This window comes from Rhinopithecus roxellana, chromosome 2 (assembly GCF_007565055.1).
Source record: "Rhinopithecus roxellana isolate Shanxi Qingling chromosome 2, ASM756505v1, whole genome shotgun sequence".
In the NCBI taxonomy this organism is placed as follows: Eukaryota; Metazoa; Chordata; class Mammalia; order Primates; family Cercopithecidae; genus Rhinopithecus; species Rhinopithecus roxellana.
Genome location: NC_044550.1, coordinates 132,918,640 through 132,940,691, shown reverse-complemented (window position 1 = coordinate 132,940,691; position 22,052 = coordinate 132,918,640). Strand labels below are relative to the sequence as shown.

Below are 22,052 nucleotides of genomic sequence, written 5' to 3'. Positions count from 1 at the left end.
CCCCATCTGGCTGTGACAGGCTTTGAGTCTTGAGACTAAATGTCGTCCTCAAAGTCCTGCCCCATCTGGGCGTCTACCATCTCTCTGGGCTCCTCTCCTACCCCTGCCCCTCCTGAGCACCTCATGCTATGGCACCTTCCCAGAAAGGCTGGGCTCTCTCCTGCTCCCGTGGCTTTGCATGAGCTGATTCCTCACCATCCCCACCCTCATGCAGGTGGACAGCACTTTTGAAGGCCAGTCGACATCTCAGCCCTGTTATTTCTTTCTGGGCTGTCAACGGGCTTTGCTGCTTTGTTCACATCTCTCTCCAGATCCTCACCACACAGTAGAGGGACTGACCCAGTGGCCTCCAGCACTAGTCTGCCCATCTTCAAATCTTCTTGTTTCCCTACTGCCTGGCACTTGCAGCCCTTGATCAGAATGGTCCTTTCATTGTTGCAACTCTAATGCAAAGTACGTACCCCTCAGCTCGTTTTGCAAACAAGGATACTGAGCCCCAGAGAGACTGATTACCTGCCTTACCCAAGACCACACACCAGCAAACAGTGACATCAAGAGACCAGCACCCAGCACTCCCTCCCAGGATCACAGCAACACACAAGCTCATACACACCAGCAGCAACACAGGCACACAGCAGGTGCCGTCTGTATATCCATAATGCCACGGCAAAGTCACCAGCAATATTAACAAACTGTTTGCACAGAAAAGGCATAGTTACAATGTTCCATCTCAGTTCACTAGAGCTAATTCTAAGATAGCCAAATCAGGAATAAATTACAGTCAGGCAACATAAAAACACAGACTAGACATTAATGTGCCCGCAATGTGCCTAGCATGTCACATCTATGTACACTCCCTCCCATTTAATCCCAACAACCCTTAGAAGCATAAACTTATTCCTATTTCCCTGTATCCTTGGGCAAACCACTTAACCACCCCTTGCCTCAGTTTCCTCACATGTACATGAAAATTCACGGGACTTACTTGAATTAGTCAGCTTTTGGTGCAGGGTACAGAAACCCGGCTACTTTTTGTATTTTTAGTAGAAATGAGGTTTCACCATGTTGGCCAGGTTGGTCTCAAAGTCCTGACTTCAGCTGATCCACCCGCCTCGGCCTCCCGAAGTGCTGGGATTACAGGCATGAGCCACCGCGCCCGGCCCCCTCACATTAACTCTTTACAAGAGGTGCCATTAACCCCATGTCACTCAAGTACACACTGGGAATCGCAGAGGCTAAGTGACTTTCTCAAGATCACACGGTACAAAAATGGCAGAGCTGAGGTTCAAACTTGGGTCAGAGCAGCCCCCGCTCTCAATCACCAATATTCTTCTCTGCCTGTGAATTACCCTTGGTGCCAGGGTGAACCAGACACAGGCTCGGCCCCCAAGGAGCTCCCAGCCAGGTCAGGAAGCGGTCCGGAAAAATCCATCATTCCAGTTCTTTAAACACAGCCAGGGGCCCCCACCTCCCAGCCTGCCACAAGCTGCTCCCTCTGCCCCGCACCTTCACTGGGCAAGCTCCTGATCCTTCAATGCAGTTCAGACACCTCTGCTCAGCAATGGGCACTCAGATCATCTGAGAGCTCCATAAACGGACTATACAAGAGACAATGTACTTGGTCAAAGCTAATTCTCAACTCCCGGACCAATGTGGATTAGGAGATTAAACCCCTGGCTTCAGAGAGCCCAACCCTATCTCCTGCGGAAAATAAACCCGCCCCAAGCATGTTACTGGCTTTCTCTTACACTTGCTGTCCGGGTTTCTAGATAAATACTCTTAATCTACACTGGGCTCATATGATCCCTTAACACTGGTCCCACTCTTCTATACCAATGAAAATCGTCCTCAAATTACTTCAGTAAATTTCCTTCAAAGGAGCAAATCCCAGCACTTATTCTCAAAGACTGGGTGAGTCTGCCAGCCCCTCCCTGGGGCATCTGGCAATGTCTGGAGACATTTTTAGCTGTCACAACTGGGGGAGTGCTGCTGGCATCTCGTGGGTGGAGGCCAGGGAAACTGCAAGGCATCTCCAATGCACAGGACAGCCGCCCGCAACAAAGACGCATCTACCCCAAAACATCGGCCAGCGGGAGAGAGCCTGCTCTGACTTCTTCAGCAACAGGTTGACACAATTCAGCACAATATGGGAGAACTAGAGAAAGCTTTAAAAAAACGTATTTTTTAGAAATGAGAATATTTCTGTTAGAACCACAGAAAGCTACTACTTCCGGAGTACCAAGAAGTTAGATGCCCTATTTGATCTCTAACCTTACACAGTAGTTTTATCCCCTACTTAAGGCTCAGAGAGGTGACTTGCACAAGGCCCACAGCGATTCAACAGGAGGGCTCACGATGAAGCCAGGCAGCGTGAACTCCTGAACCAGCACTCTTGGCTGCAGTGCCCTCCCCACCCACAGTAACAGCACTCGTGCCCGCCCCCATAGCCTGCGAAATGCCTTGTGTGTCTACCCCATCAGACTGTGAGCTCCATAAAGGCAGGGGCTCTCTCTAAAGCTCAGGCTGGAGTCTGGGACAGAGGTGCTCATTACGGTGTGGGTGAAGGACAAAAGCAAGCCGGGCCTGCAGCTTCTGGGAGGCTGTGGTCAGGCCTGGCCAGCCCTCCTGTCACTCCCCTCCTCTCATCTCACCCGGGCCACCTCATCAAGCAGCCAAGGTCATCATCCCTGCTCGTCTCTACCCTTCCCTCCGAGCATGTTCTCCTAGACTACACTGTCCACACGTCCTTTCCTAACCCAGAGACTGATTCACTGAGGACAAGGAAACCAGAAGGCAAGAGAGTGAGGGGACAAAGTGAGGTAACGGGATGGCTCAGAAGCCAGGACTGGGAACCCCAGAGGACCAGCTCTAGCCCCAGCCCTGCCCTCCACAAAGACTCACAATGACCACAGTCCTCTGGGTAACTGCTGGGGGCCAGGCCCTGGGCTGAGTGGATGAACATTGGCTGTAACTCCATTTACTCACCTGTAAAATGTTTAGTGAGCTCTAAAGATTCTGGCACAGAAACCCTTTCCCCGCAAAGGAACTCCAGATGGAAACTCTTCTCTAACATTTTTAAGACTCTAGGACAAAAAAAAAAAAAACCCTAGACTCTGTCCATGTCATCACTTGTTTTGAGTCATTTTTCATTATATTCCATTATCTTCCCAAAGGTAGTTCAGAGAGGCTCACAATAACAATGTCACAGCCATCACAACAAGGATAAGGAGACAGGAACCAAGGAATAAAAGAAGAGACACTTGTTTCCTGCAGCGCAAAGCTGAGTATGATTTTCAAGAAACAGTAGCTTTAGAAATGATCTAGAAATTGCATAACCAGTGATGCTTCCTTTCAAAGGGGAAGAAGATCCAACACACACAGCTCAGTCAGCTGGATCACAACGGCAGCAGACACAGCAACGTGGCCGTGATCGCCACAAGCAACTGATACTTAGAAGTTTACTACGTGTCTGGATCTGCATTAAATTTCTCACATGCTAACCCATTTAATCCCCACTGCCACGGAAGGAAGGGTTCATTATCCCCACTTCTTAGGTGAGGCAGAGGAGACAGAACGCGCAAGGACAAAGGTGAGCGTGTGGTGTTCGTAAACATAATGGGCACACGTGCCACGCTCCTCCACTCACAGTTTTAGGGGTGAGAAAACTGACTGGGAGGTGAAGGAACTTGCCCAAGGCCACAGAGCTGGACATGGTGCAGGTCGGTTGAATTCCAAAGCCACACTCCTTCCACCATGCTGTTTCTTGGCCAACCCTATTTCCAGCAAGGTTTCCCAGATTTGCCAAGAAGCCCAGGTGATTCTGAAAACCCATCCTCAGGCCCTTCTCGCTGAGTTTCTGATTCTGTATGTTCTGGATGGATCCTGAGGACCGCGTGGAACAGGTACCAGGTGTTGTTCATAAGCGGGGACAGTTGAACACACTCGTCTGAGCACAGGGAAGTTCCGCCACACCAATCTAACCACAGCAACACCGTGATACGGCTACAGCCTCAGAAGGGATAGTGACAAGATCTTCCCCCGAAGTTCCCGGGTTCCTCCCACTGAGGGCAATAGCTTAGTTACTGTGTTCTGAAACCAGGAACTGTGCTCATGGTACCAAGATACCTATCTGTCAGCACATTCGAGAAGAAGGTTTCCCGACAAAACCACAGGCCACACCACAGACCATCTCACTCAGAACTAAGCTTAGGCTTGTCTGAGATGATCCCCTTTAGTTGATGAAGCAACTGAGGCAGTGATAAGTTCATGTGCTGGCCACAGTCAGAGTCTCCAGCTGACTCCAGCTGGCACACCACACCATCTCAAAAGGACACCCAGTACTGCAGTGTCTGACGTGGGTTCTGCTAGAGACGCACACACACGGGGCAGCCAGGGTCACCTGCAGAAATGCTCCCACCTGTCAAGCCCTGGCCCCAGAGCCCTCCAAAGAGCAGCTATGGAGCAGATCACAATTCTTTTTCTTTGTTTGTTCTTTTGAGATGGAGTCTTGTTCTGTCACCCAGGCTGGAGTGCAGTGGCGCAATCTCCGCTCACCACAACCTCTGCCTCAACCTCCCCAGTAGCTGGGATTACAGGTGTGCACCACCATGCCTGGCTAATTTTTGTATTTTTAATAGAGACGGGGTTTTGCCATGTTGGCCAGACTGGTCTTGAACTCCTGACCTCAGGTGTTCCACTCACCTCAGCCTCCCAAAGTGTTGAGATTGCAGGAGTGTCCCACCGCACCTGGCCACAGATCTTGATTCTCCACATACTCTCCACAGCCCCCGTGCCCTTCCTCCCAGCACGCCACAGTTCAGGAGTTCACATATGCTTGTGTGACGAAGGCGTCCACTCCCACCGCCCCCAGGCCACAAGCCCACCCTAAGTCATTACCCAACATCGTTTCTCTCACCCCTATTACCCCACATGACCAGCCTAGAACAGGGCCTAGGAAATAGGCACTTGTTGAACAAAAGCCTGAGAGCACAAATGAGAGGCAGAAGCTGAAGGCGCGGCCCCCACAGGGCTTCAGGGAGACACAGGAACTCCAGCACCCGGGTGACAAGGCCCCACGGGGATGGGGTGCATGGCCGGGTCCAGCACGGTGGGAATGCACAGGGCTGCAGTGCAGCGGGGCACACACCTCCACAGCAGGGGCAGGGCCAGGGCATGCACACAAGAGCACAGACATCCAGGAGCAAGGGGACACAGCCGGGACACCCAGCATGACAGCACTGCACTACACCAGTGGGGGCTGGCACTAGAAATGGGAGTTACTCACAGGCATCACCCTCACCAGTGCCGTCTGCTTGGCCCAAGAAACATTAATATGAGTGCACAGGGCCCCGCAGAGGCTCAGGCTGCCGATTTGGTAATGCTGGCCACCTGTGGGACAGCCACAGCAGGTCAGAGGCAGAGAAGTGACAACAGACTGCAAATGAGCCAGGGACAGTGAAGAGCAGAATCCCCAACAGACCAGTCCTTACAATCCCACAGGACTCCGGGCTTCCAGGAAAAGGCCCAGTTATCCGTGTGAGACGTGCCTGCCTAACACCACAGAGAACACACAACACATGTGAGACAGGAACAAGGAGACTGGTCTGGACTCCACCACCACGCTCTTCTAGAGGGCAAAGATGGCATTACCTCGCAAAGAAGCTACTAAACGGCCCCAATATTTTCAATTTACTCCCCTCCTCAGCTTCATGAATACAGTCCTGCTGGTGTAAGCCACTGGTTTCCTTGACAGAGCTCAAGGTGACGTTGGTAAACTGTGGGTCATCGTCATTCTCCAGGGTCACAATGGCACTGGAGCTGCTCGTGACCACAAGGTCCAAGATGTCCTCATTGCTGACAGACAGCGTGGTGGACAGCTCCGTCCCAAGACTGGACACGCTGCAGACAGAGACATCATCGCTGCGGGTCAGGGCTTTGGAGGTCGGGCTGTAGAGCTTTACCGAGTCATAGCCTGTCCTGGGAAACGTGGAGGATTTGCGCACGCTCTGTTCCCGCTCGGCGCTGCTAGGAGCTGGTGGCGCACAGGATGGCAGTGCGCAGGCGCTCTGGAAGGCCCGCTCAGGGATGAGGTCGGAGTCGGACTGCTTCCTCCGCACGTGGACCGCGCTACAGGGCACAGGCTCCGGGTTCCCGATCTCCAGGGTAGGAATCCCCGAGTCCACGGACTGGAGGCTGTGCCGGTCTTCTAAAGTCCTGAGTTTCAGCTTGGGCCCGTACTCAGGCGCTGAGAGGAGTCGGGGCGCCTTGAGATTGACGTGTTGCAGGTTCTGAAGGGGGTTTCCTGGTCTACCATCCAGAATGCCCATCAAGGCTAGGCCATTTGTAGAGGTGGAGAGTTTTCCATCAGTCATCTTGGTCCAAGGAGAAACTAGAAAAAACACAAACACGGAAATTAAAGTGGATATAAAATTCAAAGATGCCACACCTCTGACACACAGCTGAAATGGTCTCATCTCCCACTTAAAGGAGAAAGCCTTGAAAAGCATACCCAAGTTTTGATTCAAGCCCAGAAGCTAGAGGTGGTTTTTGTTTTTGTTTTTTGACACAGAGTCTCACTCTGTCGCCCAGGTTGGAGTGCAGTGGCGCCATCTCGGCTCACTGCAAACCTCTGCCTCCCAGGTTCAAGTGATTCTTGTGCCTCAGCCTCCCAAGTAGCTGGGATTACAGGCGTGCGCCACCATGCCCAGCTAATTTTTGTATTTTTAGTAGAGACAGGGTTTCCCTATGTTGGCCAGGCTGGTCTCAAACTCCTGACCTCAAGCGATCCGCCCACCTCGGCCTCCCAAAGCGCTGGGATTATGGGCATGAGCCACCACGCCTGGCCCAGAAGCTAGAGTTTTAACATACATTGTCATGATATAACATAGCGGGAAGATAACCCAAACGAAGGATGTACCAGAGGTAAAAATAATCATCACCGCCCCTACCAGTTACATCTTCATCCCCAGGACAGCACGGAGAGCGTGAGAACTGGACTTGGGGGATGGGGGTGTGAATCCATAACCCGTACGTATGTCAAAGATCTACTTGTTCTGAGACAGCATTAAAATCCTAAGATATCTTCATTAAGACGGAAAACAACCACCAAATAAATTATGTATGCCATCTGCAGCAGCCAGGCCTCTCCACAAATGTTTCAGTCACGCTTACACGCATCTACAAGGCTGGGCACAGTATATCCTTTACCAAGGAAGAAACCAGGGCTTGGCCAGACTAAGAAACGGGTCTAAGATCACACTGCTGTTTAACCGCAGAGCTGGGATCTACAGGACCCCAAAGGAGACCACACGTACGGTTAGAAAGGCTTGGTTTAGGATTACACAAACCCAGGTCAGAAGGCCAGCTCAGTGAAGATCATTAATAAAAGAGAGTCAAGACCACAGCCTCCGAGGTTTGAGTGAGTAGAGTCAAAACCGTCAGTGCAGCCTGGGCAACGTAACAAGACCATGTCTCTACAAAAAAACTAAAAAAAAAATCAGCGGAGGGTGGTGGCACATGCCTGTAGTGCAAGCTACTCTGGAGACCGAGGTCAGAGGATCACTTGAGCCTGGGAAGTTTTAGGCTGCGGTGAGCCATGATTACACCACTGTACTCTGGCCTGGGTAACAGAGAAAGACCCTCTCTCTAAAAAAAACTAAAAACAAAATCTGTTAATCACACGCACACATCTAAGGCCATGTCTGAAGTTCTCTGGCACGGCCAGGCGTGCTGGCTCACACCTGTAATCACAACGCTTTGGGAGGCCGAGGCGGGCAGATCACTTGAGGTCGGGAGTTCGAGAGCAGCCTGGCCAACATGGCGAAACCCCATCTCTACTAAAAATACAAAAATTAGCCAGGCATGCTGGCATGTGCCTGTAATCTCAGCTACTAGGAGGCTGAGGCAGGAGAATCGCTTGAACCCAGGACGCGGAAGTTGCAGTGAGCCAAGATCATGCCACTGCGCTCTAGCCTAGGCAAGAGAGCAAGCCTCTGTCTGTCTCAAAAAAAAAAAAAAAAAAAAAAAAAAAAAATTAGCCAGGTGTGGTGGTACACGCCTATAATCCCAGCTACTCAGGGAGGCTGAGGCAGGAAAATCACTTGAACCCAGGAGGTGGAGGTTGCAGTGGGCCAAGATCATGCCACTGCACTCCAGCCTGGGCGACAGGGCGAGGTCCCATTTCAAAAAATAAAAAAATAAAAAATAAAGTTCTCTGGCCTAACCAGGCATGGTGGCTCATGCCTGTGATCCCAGCACTTTGGGAGGTAGAGGCAGGAGGATCGCTTGGGCCTAGGAACTCAAAAGCAAGCCTGGGCAACAATGGGAGAATGGGAGACCTTGTCTTTAAAAAAATGTAAAAATTAGCTGAGTGTGGTGCCACATGTCTGCGGTCCTAGCTACTTGAAAGGCTGAGGTAGGAGGATCACTTGAGCCCGCCCAGGAGGTCAAGACTGCAGTGAACCCTGATAACACCACTGCACTCCAGTCTGAATGATAGAATGAGACCCTGTCTCAAAAATAAATAAATAAAAAATAAAGTTCTCTGGCCTAAGACAAATGAGGAAGGGAGGGTATGCGGCACACCAGCCTGGAGAGCACAGTCCCAGCACACTGAGAACCCTGGCATCAACTGCTACCTTCTTTTTTTTCTTTAAAATGGCCAGGGGCAGTGGCTCATGCCTGAAATCCCAGCACTTTGGGAGGCCGAGGCAGGTGGATCACCTGAGATCAGGAGTTCCAGACCAGCCTGGCCAACATGGTGAAACCCCATCTCTACTAAAAATACAAAAAATCAGCTGTGTGTGGTGGCAGATGCCTGTACCCAGTTACTCAGGAGGCTGAGGAAGGAGAATTGCTTGAACTCAGGAGGTAGAGTTGCAGTGAGCAGAGATCGCACCACTGCACTCCAGCCTGGGCAACAAGAGCAAAACTCCGTCTCAAAGTAAAAAAGAAATCAGGTGGTGCGTTTAAATCTGGTCCATATAAGAGAACAACATAAAGAACAGGGCTTTGGACTCAGACGTTCCTGGGCTCTATATTGCCTTGGGAGAATTGAGTACCACAAGAAAAGCATTTAATAGTCACCTGGCCCCCAACAGGCACTTTGTTGGTAGCTGCTATCATCAAACAGAGAGGAGCTGAAGGTTTTCAAGCACAGAAGAAAGAATGATAACCACTCCTGCTTGGGTGTCAGCTTTTGTAAGGAGCCTATATGCTCCTAATTAGGAAGCCTGGCCTGCCTCTCAGTGTCAACACAGCAAAAGCTAATTAATTAAAAGCAGAAAAAGGGGAGCCAGGTGCAGTGGCTCATGTCTGTAGTCCCAGTTACTCAGGAGGCTGGGGCAGGAGAACCACTTGGAGCCCAGGAGTTCAAGGCTGCAATGAGCTATGATCACCAATGCACTCCAGCCTGGGTAACAGGGCACAATCCTGTCTCCAGAAAAACAAAGGAGAGACAGGGAGGGGAGTAATCTCCCTCCTTCCCAGAAACTGAAGGAGCCAGTAAGAGTGCAGCACTGAGGCAAAAACACAAATGTGAAGGAATGAAATGAAATGCAGAATTGAGAAATAGACTCAAGTACATATAAATATCTGATTCAGCCTGGGCAACACAGTGAGACCCCCATCTCTACCAAAAGTAAAAATTAGCCAGGCATGGTAGTGCACACCTGTAATCCCAGCTACTGCGAAGGCTGAGGCAGGAAGATCTCTTGAGTCCAGGAGTTCAAGACTGTAGTAAGCTATGACAGCACCACGGCACTCCAGCCTGGGCAACGCAGCAAGACCCTGTTTCAAAATAAATAAATAGGCCAGGCGCGGTGGCTCATGCCTGTAATCCCAGTACTTTGGGAGGCCAAGGCGGGCAGATCACAAGGTCAGGAGTTCAAGACCAGCCTGACCAAATGGTGAAACGTCCCCCCACTAAAAATACAAAATTAGCTGGGCGTGGTGGTGTACGCCTGTAATCCCAGCTACTCAGGAGGCTGAGGCAGGAGAATCGCTTGAACCCGGGAGGCGGAAGTTGCAGTGAGCTGAGATAGCACCACTGCACTCCAGCCTGGGTGACAGAGCGAGACTCCATCTCAAAATAAATAAATAAATAAATAAATAAATATAAAGAAATATAAAAAATAAAAACTTGAAATACTATCCAGTGAGTAAGGGAGGATTAATCACAGTGTTACAGTAATTGATAATCAATTTTTCTTAGAAATTAGAACCACACTGTACTACACTAAGGCAAAAATACAGACAAAAGTAGAGTTTAATACAAAAGTGAAATTATAGGCCAGCATGGTGGCTCATGCCTGTAAACCCAGCACTTTGGGAGGTTGAGGAGGGCGGATCACCTGAGGTCAGGAGTTCGAGACCAGCCTGACCAACATGGTGAAACTCCATCTCTACTAAAAATACAAAATTAGCCAGGCATGGTGGTGCATGCCTGTAATCCTAGCTACTTGGGAAGCTGAGGCAGCAGAATAGCTCGAACCCGAGAGGTGGAGGTTGCAGTGAGCTGAAATCATGCCACTGCACTCCAGCCTGTGCAACAAGAGCGAAACTCAGTCTAAAAAAAAAAAAAGGTGAAATTATCCAGGTGCTGCAAAAAATAAAATGTTTCTCCAACCTATAAAGCAAAAACTCAGGGCATGATCTGAAAGAATCCGGACATCACCTCCCCACACGTGAACACGTTTTCAGTGTTTCACAGCCATCCCTGCTCTTCCCCAGAGCCATGAGCCCTCCAAGGCAGGGCCACTGCAGACCCTCTGTGTGTCCCCTGCTCGGGAAGAATCCCTCAAGTTTCTATGTTAGGAAACAACAGAATTCACAAAAGTAAGATATAATCCAGGTTGATTCAATTGGTATACCAATTTAGAAGTTCTACGTACACTTTAATTAAAAGGAAAATAGAGTAAGAAACATTTTCAGCACACAGTTAAGAGCTCATCTTTGACAATGTCAAGGTCATTCAAATTATCAAAACACCATCAACACTCTAACAGATCAAACTGGCAAAAAGCCACACATGTAAGAGGAAATCCTCACGCTAAACACAGCTGAGGGCCTCTCGCAGGCCCCACTGAAATTCTGGCTCTGCCACTTGTCAGGTAAGGCAACCTCAAATGAGGTGCTTAACCTTTCTGAGCCTCAACTTCCCTCTTCCTCAGCAGTAAAATGGGACAATACCCTATAGCTCACAGGCTGGTCTGAGGACAAGAAATGAGAAGGTCTAGTGAAGGCACCGGCAAACCCAGCCCCTAACTGACACACAGTAGGTGCCCAGTGAACGTGCTGCTTCCCTTTATTTCCTAGTACAGCAAAACACAAATGTAAGCCACAAAAGAGATGCAGGTTAGAATGCAAATTCTGATGACAAAGTAGACAGGAACACAAAAAAGTATATCCTTCCTAGGAAAATCAGTGCCTGGGTAAACAGAAGGCATCACTCACGTCTGGAATTGGAAACCATTTTGGTGAAACTATAGGATTTCATTCATGGCAATCCAAGGACCCTTTCCTGAATTGCCGCCAAGAAGAAAGCACAGGAAGAAGGAAGTAAGGTCTGGCAGAGCCCAAAGCCATCTGGCTTTAAGTCGAGAAAGAAAACCTTTCTCTACTCCTCTCCTCTGCCGTGGGGGGGCCAGGGACAGCAGCCCGAGGGCCTCTCCTATGGAGAAGTTGAGCCAACTTTGAGGTCTTTGTTGGTCCCAAGTCCAGTTAAATTTCTTAAACCTCAGAACAGGGTGTCAGTCTTCAGGGAAATAAGCCTAAAAGGGAAAAAGTACTTCCGCTTGCAACACACTTTAAAACCAAACTCTGCAAGGGCCAAGGCCACCTGTCCTCAAGCACTTCCGCCTGGTGCCACTAGGGCAAGAAGCTGCACTCCAGGCCACCTGCCACCTGATAGTACCCTTCATAGGGGAAGTTGTACAAACAAGGTGTGTGCTTCTGAGACAAGGCTCATGGGTGGACTCTGGACGCCGGCCAGAAAACCAACTGCAGATGGCCTGCCTCCAAGTCCAGGTTTATAGAAGACAAACTAAGCCTGAATTCCCCAAGCCAGCACTCAGGGCCCTCCTGATCCGTCTCTGCCTGCCTCTCCAGCCTTGTGCAGTTGCACCCGGCCACCTACCTGCCCCCACCACTAGCCCACTCAGCCCTACTCACCACCACCTGGGGTGCCCTCCTCAGGTAGGCCATCAGGGGCCTCAGAGCCCCGGTAGGGTGTGGCACAAGGAGACACTCAATTGGTGTTTTCAAAGGCCACCTCCTCTGAAAAGCCTTCCCTGCCTCTCCCAGAAAGCTGCCAGGCCTCCTTCCTCCTAGGCTCCTTTTGGCCACACCCTACCTGAAACAGCGATCTTACGGCTGTTCTCAGGTCGCTCTCCCCACCGGATTCTCCCCTTCAGGCAGGCACAGCTCTAATCATTTCTGGGAACTATTCTCTGGTTAAATGCCTGGCATGGATTAAGGTTTCAAAAATCTACTTGCTGAATTAATTACTACTAACAACTGTGGTCTTAAGGGGGCAGATTTCAGGGACAGTCCCATCCAAGAAACATCTGCTGAGAGCTGGATTATGTTCCAAGAACTCGGTGAGAGCTGGAGGTAAGACTACGAGGAAGAAATCCCCTGCCACCAAGTTCCCGGAGAGTGCACACCAGCAGCTGAGCAGTGACCAGCCTACACACTGGTTAGAGGCTAGACCAGATGGTGAGGAACGCTGTCAACACATGATGGTCAGGAAAGTGAAAATTCCTCCCTTGACAGGTGTTTTCCAAAGTCCCAATCACTAACGTCCTAGTGACAGCATCCCCCTGCAGCACACACCCCTAGGTAGGCACAGGAGGAACGGATCCAGCGCCTGGCCCAGCACCCTGCCATGGTAGGCACTGAACCCAAGTCAAATGGTGATGAGTCATCACTTTCCAGCCAACAGAAAGACAAGATGTGAAGTATGGATAAGAGAAAGACTGTTTCCATTCCATGCAACAAGGCCATCTGAATTGTATTTACCTGTCACAAGACTCAGTTCTGCAGGAAGTAAAGAGGACAGTAGCCCCCGAGGGATTCAATCAACTGTCACTCTACCAGAGCCACAATCCTCACTTCAATACAAGTCAGAAAGAGGAGGGTAGCTCTGCCAGTGACTCTGCATGGGGCTTTGGAAAACAATCCCGTCTAGAAACAACTGCTTGATTTTCTCCTCCTTGGTCTTGACCCAAGTCTCCATAAATAAAAGCAACTGTTTACAAAGGCCAAACCAAACGATCTAGGTGTGTTCCCACGGGGTAAAAACATCTACTTAGCGGCTTCAGGGAGAAGTCATGCTGCCGTCTGTGTAGACATCCACGGGCAGCCTCTTCCCAGGACTGGAGCACGAAGCCCTCCCTGTCCCGGCTCCTCTCTGGACGCTCCACAGGACAGCTGCCTCTTCAAACCCCAGTGGCAAGGGGGCACCACTGTCCTATCTGATCCTCAAAGGGTGGTGTGTTCACCTTTACTGCCAAGCCTGCCATCAACCCAGCTCTGGCCACTGACTTCTGGATTCTTTTTTTTTTTTTTTTTTTTTTTGAGACAGAGTCTTGCTCTGTCGCCCAGGCTGGAGTGCAGTGGCGCAATCTCGGCTCATTGCAAGCTCCGCCTCCCAGGTTTACACTATTCTCCTGCCTCAGCCTCCCGAGTAGCTAGGACTACAGGGGCCCACCACCACGCCCAGCTAATTTTTTTCTTTTTGTATTTTTTAGTAGAGACGAGGTTTCACCGTGTTAGCCAGTATGGTCTCGATCTTCTGACCTCGTGATCCGCCCGCCTCGGCCTCCCAAAGTGCTGGGATTACAGGCGTGAGCCACTGCGCCCAGTGACTTCTGGATTACATATATATACATTTTTTTTTCCTGAGACAGAGTTTCACTCTTGTTGCCCAGGCTGGAGTGCAGTGACACAATCTCGGCTCACTGCAACCTCCGCCACCCAGGTTCAAGTAATTCTCCTGCTTTAGCCTCCCGAGTAGCTGGGATTACGGGCGCCTACCACCACATCTGGCTAATTTTTTGCATTTTTATTTTTTTTTAGTAGAGATGGGGTTTCACCATGTTGGCCAGACTGGTTTCTAACTCCTGACCTCAAGTGATCCGCCCACCTTGGCCTCCCAGAGTCCTGGGATTACAGGCGCCCGCCATCACGCCCGGCTAATTTTTGTATTTTTAGTAGAGCCAGGGTTTCACCATGTTAGCCAGGCTGGTCTCAAACTCTTGACCTCAAGTGATCCGCCCACCTCAGCCTCCCAAAGTGCTGGGATTACAGATGTGAACCATTGAGCCTGGACTCTTTCTCTCTCTTTTTTTTTTTTTTTTTTTTTGAGACGGAGTGTTGCTCTGCAGCCCAGGCTGGAGTGCAGTGGGCGGATCAAAGCTCACTGCAAGCTCCGCCTCCCGGGTTTACGCCATTCTCCTGCCTCAGCCTCCCAGTAGCTGGGACTACAGGCGCCCGCCACCTCGCCCGGCTAGTTTTTTATATTTTTTTTTTAGTAGAGACGGGGTTTCACCGTGTTAGCCAGGATGGTCTCGATCTCCTGACATCGTGATCCGCCCGTCTCGGCCTCCCAAAGTGCTGGGATTACAGGCTTGAGCCACCGCGCCCGGCCTCTTTCTCTTTTTTAATTCAAGTCCTGGCTCTGGCAGAAAGGACTGGACGCTCCAGGCTCACGAACACTTGCAGCTGCCTCCGCTCCCCAAGCGCAGACGACACATCAGGCACTGCGTTCCATGTCTATATCCACTAGTTCTGTCACCTCCACAACCATCCAAAGAGCTGACAGAAGACTGAGGTCTAAAGGGTGCTGCGTAATAACAGAGCTGTGCTGGGCTAGCCTGAGTAGCCGGGGCACTTACACTTTCCACTGCTACACACGCGGCCTAAAACAATGGATTGATTTGCATTATGTAAAATGGAAAAGGCCATTATAAAAGTAGTTTGGCTTTTAAATGGGTGATTCTTTAGGATAATAGTCCTGAAAAAAATTTCCTAGAAGCTCACATATTCCTCCAGAGGGTGAGTGGCAACTTTCAGACACTTGGAACTTAACACAACACTGTTTAAGTTCCAGCCCATGTATGTTTCGGCAAAGCAGGCAGAAACTGGGGTTACTGTTCAGGGTCCTCAAAGGCTCCTTCACAACCCTAAGGAGCTCTTAACTTACACTGACCACTGGTTATGATTAAAGGCACAGGTGGAACTTTTTTTTTTTTGAGATGGGGTCTCTGTCACCCAGGCTGGAGTACAGTTGTATGATCTTGGTTCACTGCAACCTCTGCCTCCCAGGCTCAAGCGAGCCTCCCACCTCAGCATCCTGAGTGGCTGGGACCACAAGGCGCATGCCACCACACCCACCCAGCTAATTTTTTTTTTTTTTTTTTTGTAGGGTTTCACCATGTTGCCCAGGCTGGTCTTGAACTCCTGAGCTCAAGTGATCCACCCCCCTCAACCACCCAAACTGCTGGGATTAGAGGCAAGAGCCAAGGGCGCCTGGCCGGGACATTTTAAATTAAAGACATTCAATGCAAAATGTTCCAGCCTCACTTAGTGATTTGGTAAATTACTAATTAACTAATTTTCCCAAGTACTTGTGAAGTGACTGGGAGGCAAATGATACATTAGGAAGATATTTAGACTACTTAAAGCCGGTATAGTTTATAATCTTAATTATTAATAAGAGAAATCATTTACTGAGCATTTAGCATGCACCAAACATGTGGGGAGCCATTACATGCTCTAATAATCACAAGCCTGCCAAGGGTACTGAAGAAACTATGGGATTCAGAGAGGCTAAGTTACGCACCCAAGGTCACACAGCAACAGAAACTGAGTTCAAACCAGATCTGACATCAAAGTTCATACATGGCCTGCTGGCATACTTATGAATACAGTCCCTAAACATTATCCCCCTTCCTCTCAGCTCCTTTAATGTTGCCAAAAGGTGTATTCACCCAATAACCCTGATCATTGATAAGCTGAACACTTAACCATTCTTACACTTCCGTGTATGTATGTTAGGCTTCATATGAAGTTTTAAAAATAAAATAGGCCAGGCGTGGTGGTTCACGCCTGTAATCCCAGCACTTTGGGAGGCCGAAGCAGGTGGATCACCTGAAGTCAGAGGTTCAAAACCAGCCTGGCCAATATGGCAAAACCCCACTATGGCGAATCTCCACTAAAAATACAAAATTAGCCAGGCGTGGTGGCACATGCCTGTAATCCCAGCTACTCTAGAGGTTGAGGCAGGAGAATCACTTGAACCTGGGAGGCAAAGGTTGCAGTGGGCTGAGATCACGCCATTGCACTCCAGCCTGGTCGACAAGAGCGAAATGCCGTCTCAAAAAATAGAATAGAATAGAACAGAACAGAACAAAACAAAAAAAGAAACAAAATAAACAGGAGGGAAAAAACAATGCAGGTTCCAGCAGCAGGCTACCTGGGTTCAAGTCCCAGCTCCTTTGCTCACTAGCTGTGTGAGCTTGGACTCATTTCTTAACTTCCCTGCACCTTGGTTTCTTTCCTTGCAGCAAAATGAAGACAATAAGAGACCCTATCCGGTTAGGCAGTTGACAAGATTAGGGGAAGAAATCCACATAAAGTCCTTAAAATCGTGCCTGGCACAGGGTAAGCCTTAGAAAATGTTGGCTGGTGTTATTCTTTCCTGGACACGGATGGGGCCAGCCAACTCAGCCCCACTATTTTAGCAACCATTTGCATAAGCAAGGCCAGACACAGCCAGTCTGTGTCTACAAGGCCACAAAGTACAGCTTCTTCCTGTCACCAGTCTCTCTCCTCACACCTGCTGTGTGATACTGACGAGGCTCTGGGCCTCAACTTCCCTATCTTTAAAATCAAGTGACTAGTCAAGCAGACCAGTCCCTGAGAGCCTTCCAGGTGGACAATCAAGAATTCTAAACCACCCGGGCCCAAGAAACTGTCTTTCTTTTTTTCTTTTTTTTGAGACTAAGTCTAGTTCTGTTACTAGGCTGGAGTGCAGTGGTACGATCTTGGCTCACTGCAACCTCCATCTCCTGGGTTCAAGTAATTCTCCTGCCTCAGCCTCCCGAGTAGCTAGGATTATAGGCACGCATTGCCACACCCAGCTGATTTTTGTATTTTTAGTATAGACGGGGTTTCACCATGTTGGCCAGGATGGTCTCAATCTCCTGACCTTGTGATCCACCCACCTCAGCCTCCCAAAGTGCTGGGATTACAGGCATTAGCCACTGCGCCCGGCCAAAACTTTATTTATACACAGTCCTAAAACACACGTTCAGCTGGTCATGGTGGTGCGTTCCTGTAACCACAGCTACTCGGGAGAATCGCTTGAGCCCAGGAGTTCAGATCCAGTCTGGCCAACATAGCATGACCCCATCTCTAAAAAAAATTTTTTTTAAGTTAACAAACACATACTCACCTTCCTAAAATCCTCTTGTATTCTCTATGTATTAATGTTTATACTGACAACAAATCTTTTCCAAGGTCTCAAAGACTCCCCAAGCCACCGCCGACCTGCAGGGCAGGCATCCCGTGCTGAGGCTGGGACTCAAGGTGAGAAGCTCTGACCAATGGTGGAGAGAGATTCAAACAAGCTGCTCTGACTTTGAGAGAGGCCTTCTACAGTGCACCAGCTAAGGAATCAACCCAGAGTAGAGGAGGGAAAGTGGAGGCATGAAAGACAGGAATTCACTCACTGAACAGGGAATGGGGCGGAGACAGCACACCCAATGCTGAGGAACTGCAGGGGCTAAAGGAGCACAGGGGAACAGCAGAAGCCAGGCGAGGCAGAGCCCAAGCTGAATGTGAGAGGGTAGGCTGGGGGCAGACGGTGAAAACTCAGTTGTACAAACAGGAATCAAGCCCAGCTCAGTGCAAAGAGCTGGGACAGCGGAGGACACCGAGGTGAGCAGAGCCTGGCCCAGTAGCCTGCCTCAGTTTGAATCCCATCTCTGCCTCTCCCCATCTGGGTGGCTCCAAGCCAGTTACTCTGTCTCCCTTAGAGCTGACACCCTTGATGTTTCCCAAAAGGTGTTTTCGCCCAATGACCCTGAGCGCCAAGTTCATGCCAGGTTCTCAGTAGGACTGGAGATCTCATTAGGATTGTGGAGCCCACAATCTCAAGGGGTCAAACACACAGCAAAGAAGCAGTAAGAGGGTTGGTCGGAGGGGGGAAGCCATACCCAAACTGAGATATGGGTTGGTACTGGCCAGATGAACTGGGCAACAGGAAGTGTTCTAAGACTGCTGTAAGGACTAGCCCAGTCCAGGCAAAGCGACTGCCAGTTTCCAACAGGCAACCCACCTCTATAAAAGCCAGACAAGACAGTAACTAGGTGCTAACATCCTACAATAGTGGGGGCAAGACAGTGAGCATTTTGTCCCCAAGACCCCACCACGACTACCCTCCTCAGCTAGCCTCACTGCGTGAAATAACCAAGGTGATGCCCAGGGGCCTCCAGTAGGGGCAAAATGCACCAGTGCCTATAAAACCTTTCCAAGCAAAACTTCCAATTCCACGCTGGGGAAAACGGCGTCCTATGTAACTTTAAGACAGAAACGACCTCACGTGGCCTGCTCAGGCGCGGTCACTCCGGGACCCGCAGGGTCATTCCCCTATCCTCCTGACCAGCCATTCCCATCAGGGCCGGGCCCTACAGCCTAGAGAGACTCCTGGCGGGAGGGGGCCAGGAGTCCCTGGACTCACTCCTCAAGGCAGCTACCCCGGCCCCCAGAGGGTCCCCGGGCCAGGGTCTCAGCGGCCCGGGAATGGGAGTCTCCGAGGCGGAGGCAGGGGGATTCCCTAGCCCAGGGACAGAGGGTTCGCGTGGGGTGGAGGTCCAAGGAGGTCTGGGCTCCGAGATGAAAGGGTATTCCGCGGATCAGGGACTCCAGGGGTAGAGGCGTCCGAGATGAAAGGGGGGTCAGGGGCTCCAAGGAGGAGGGTCCGCTGCCCGGGGACTGAGCGTCCGAGGTGGAAGGGGACTCCGGGGTCGGGGTCTGCCGCACCCAGCCGCCGCCTCTCAGGCCGGCAGCCTGGCGTCGGAGGAGTAAAACTTTTCGTCAAGTTCCGGGAAAGGAGCGGGACACAGCGCGCGCCTCCGCGAGGGCCGCTGAGTCTCGAGTGTCGCCCCAGCCCCGGAGGCCCCGCGACAGCACCCCGGGCGCCACGCACGCGCTGCCCTGGCGTGCAGGAGCCGCGGCCGCGCGGCGAGGGACACCCAGCAGGACCCGCGTCCGGCGACCCGCCTCGACCCGGCCGCTCCCCGCCTCGGCCGGCGCTGCAGCAGGTGGCGGCCCCGCGCGCCCTGCCCTCCCTCGCGGCCCGCGGCCCGTCCCCCGCGGGAGGCTCTCAGTACCGGAGTTAGCGCGGCTCCGACGCCATCCCCGGGACCCGCGGGCCCGCAGCCCAGGCCCCGCAGGACCCGCAACTCGCGCTGCGAAGACGCCGGGCGCGCGGTAGGCAGCGGGTCCGGCCCGCAGGTGCGCGCGAGCACCCTGTGGCGAACAGCGGCGCGCACCCTCGCTTCGCCCCGCCCCCTCACCCGCCCCCTGGACACGCCCCCACGCACTTGGGCCCCGCCCCTGCCGGCCCGCGCCCGCTCTTCCGCCCGTGCCGCCGCGTCTAGAGCTCGGCGCTCGCCCGACTGTCCTTCTTCCGGGGGCCCCCCGTCGCGGGCCTCCGGAGCGGCGTCGCTAGCCCTTTTTTCTCCCGGGAACCAACCGGAGTGGCGAGGGACTGCCTTGAGCGGGCCTTTGTGCCCGCAGAGCCCCCGCGGACATCCGACAGGGGCCCCCTTACCTGTTCGGCTGCACCCGCAGCCATCTTGGAAGTGGGAAGCGGCCGGGTGGGGGAAGGGGCTCGAGCGGGCAGGGCTCAGGCGTAGGGAGCCGAGCGGCGGAGCGCATCGATGGGGCGCGGCTGTCCCGGCCGGTGTGCGGGAGAGACGGCCCGGGCCCCGCCGCGGAAGGGAAGGTCTGCGTGATACCGGAGCTCAGGCCCCGCCGCGGTGGTCTTGGGAGCGGCGCCGTGGCGTCCTCCCAGCCGGCCTCAGTCTCAATCTATAAAGGGCTTTTCCGAACGTTCTTTCTTATCGCGCTGTGACACGGTGCCTGGCGCTGTAGTTCCCAAACTGGTCTGCACTTTAGCATTGCCTGCAGACTTAATATTCCGAAGCCCAGGCCCATTAAGTCACAGTCTCTGAAGATGAGATGGAAGCATCATCAGTTTGGGAAGCTGTGTAATGTGCACGCGGATTTGGAAGCCACTGGCCTGGCGTTATCTGCATATTTGGCCTCAACATTTCACAAACTCTAGAGACGGGATCTATGATCAGAGCCATTGTACAAAGCGGGAAACGAACTCAGAGATGAAGCCCTCCGCCCAAGGACCCGGGTGGGCCAGTAGCTAAGAGGGGCAGAAACCGGGTTCCCTGCCCCAGGGCCCTCCACTAGCTGGTAGACAGTGAGAAGCCCCTGTTGACGGGCACTGGGTCTTCATTCCCCTTCTAGACTGTGGGTTCCATGAGGAAAGCCGGGATTATCTTGTTTACTGCTATTTTCCCTGGACCTGGCAAATAGTAGGTATTTGTTTATTGGGTTGTCCTTAGATTCTGGGGAATTGAGGGCAAGAGGAGAGACCCAGCGCTGGGAGCCAGAAGGCCTGGATTTCCACTTGGCTTTGGCTCCTGCCAGCCAGGAGCCCTGAGGGTTGTCACTGGCAGATAAATTACCAGAGAGGAAACCCGGGAGAGACTGACTACAGCCCAATCTAACGGAAGACTTAGCCACTCAGAAAGGTCAGGGGCAGGAGGAGTTTTCCCATTACAGGAAGCATCTGGAAGCATGAAATGGAAGATTTGTCTCTACTGTGGTCTTTAGGGATGGGCTAGGGAACCCCGAACTTGGGTCTCCCCTCCAGCTCGTGGCTGTAAAAACCGTCACCATCTATGAGATATGACGCAGAAGCAAGAGGGATTTTTAAAGGCCATCTCTTGAAAGCAAACATTAACATCCCTCGCAGTGCTGCATCGTAGAAGCTTTATAAATGCTTAAATTTCTGGGGGTTTTAAGTAAAAATATGAGGCCTCCTTCATACCTCTTAAAACAAGGCCTCCCCAGCTTTTTCTAAGTAAACCCTGGTGGAAAAGTACAGACTGCTTCAGTCGTGACTTAATTAGCAATTTAATGCGTTGGATTAATAGATCTGCTTGGGGCTCCCAAATCCCTTCCAGCCCTAATTCTGAGTCTTAGGGTCTAAAGCCCTACAATGACAAGGAACCATTGTTTGTATCCAGAACCAAAGTCTGTGGTCCTGCAGATTTGCACCTGGCGCCCTCTGCCTGCCTTTTCCTCACTGGCCATCCTGCTGTGCCCACCACTTCTCTCCTGGAGCCTGTCATCACCTGCACCCGCAGCGTGATTTGACCCACGCCTTACCTGTTGCCCTCAGCCCCCAGACATGTTCTAGACAAATCTTCGTTGCAACTTGAGTCTGACAAAATTAAGAACATGGCGAACAGGATTTAGCCATGTGGCTGTGGGTGGCCACTTCACCTCTTAGCACCTCCCTCACCTTCATCTCTGATGTGCAGGTAATCCCGGGATCAGGGCAGTAAGCCTTGGATCTCAGCTCTGCTGGCTGCTAAACTGGTCCTTGGGCGTCGACCCCCATCATAACTGGCTAGATGAAGCCATCTCATTCCCCATGCAGACTCTACCTGAGGTTTCCAGAAGGATTATCTCCCCCAAGTAAAGCCATCCCTTAGTGTGGACAAAAGCCAGACCTCTTAGCTCCCTGAGGTTTCCAGAAGGATTATCTCCCCCAAGTAAAGCCATCCCTTAGTGTGGACAAAAGCCAGACCTCTTAACTCCCTCTCATCCGTTCCAGGCAAAGGACCTATGCATGGGAGCCCCCCGGCTGGCTAACTCCTCAGGTCTCCAGGAAGACTTCCCTGCTCCGCCCCAGCCCGCCTATATGTACAAGAAACATGGCGTTTCTACCTCCCAAGTTGAGT

General features: G+C 51.6%; 1 protein-coding gene across 5 annotated transcripts in view; it reads right to left on the bottom strand.

Moving 5' to 3' along the window:
- The window catches only part of TBC1D14 (TBC1 domain family member 14), a 117,483-nt gene extending 97,387 nt beyond the window's left edge, over window positions 1–20,096 (bottom strand). For 4 of the 5 annotated variants that reach the window (XR_004054167.1, XM_030920442.1, XM_030920443.1 and 1 more), the window contains exons 1-2: window positions 19,395–19,572; window positions 5,650–6,388 (exon numbers count right to left, since the gene is read on the bottom strand). Coding sequence is in view for 4 of the 5 variants with exons in the window: in XM_030920442.1 (XP_030776302.1) it covers window positions 5,650–6,371 (722 nt within the window). In the remaining variant the exon portion in view is untranslated. Of the gene's footprint in view, window positions 1–5,649; window positions 6,389–19,394; window positions 19,573–19,837 lie in introns of those variants that run through there. The other variant, XM_030920441.1, reaches the window with a different exon arrangement.
- Between the last annotated feature and the right edge of the window lie 1,956 nt (window positions 20,097–22,052).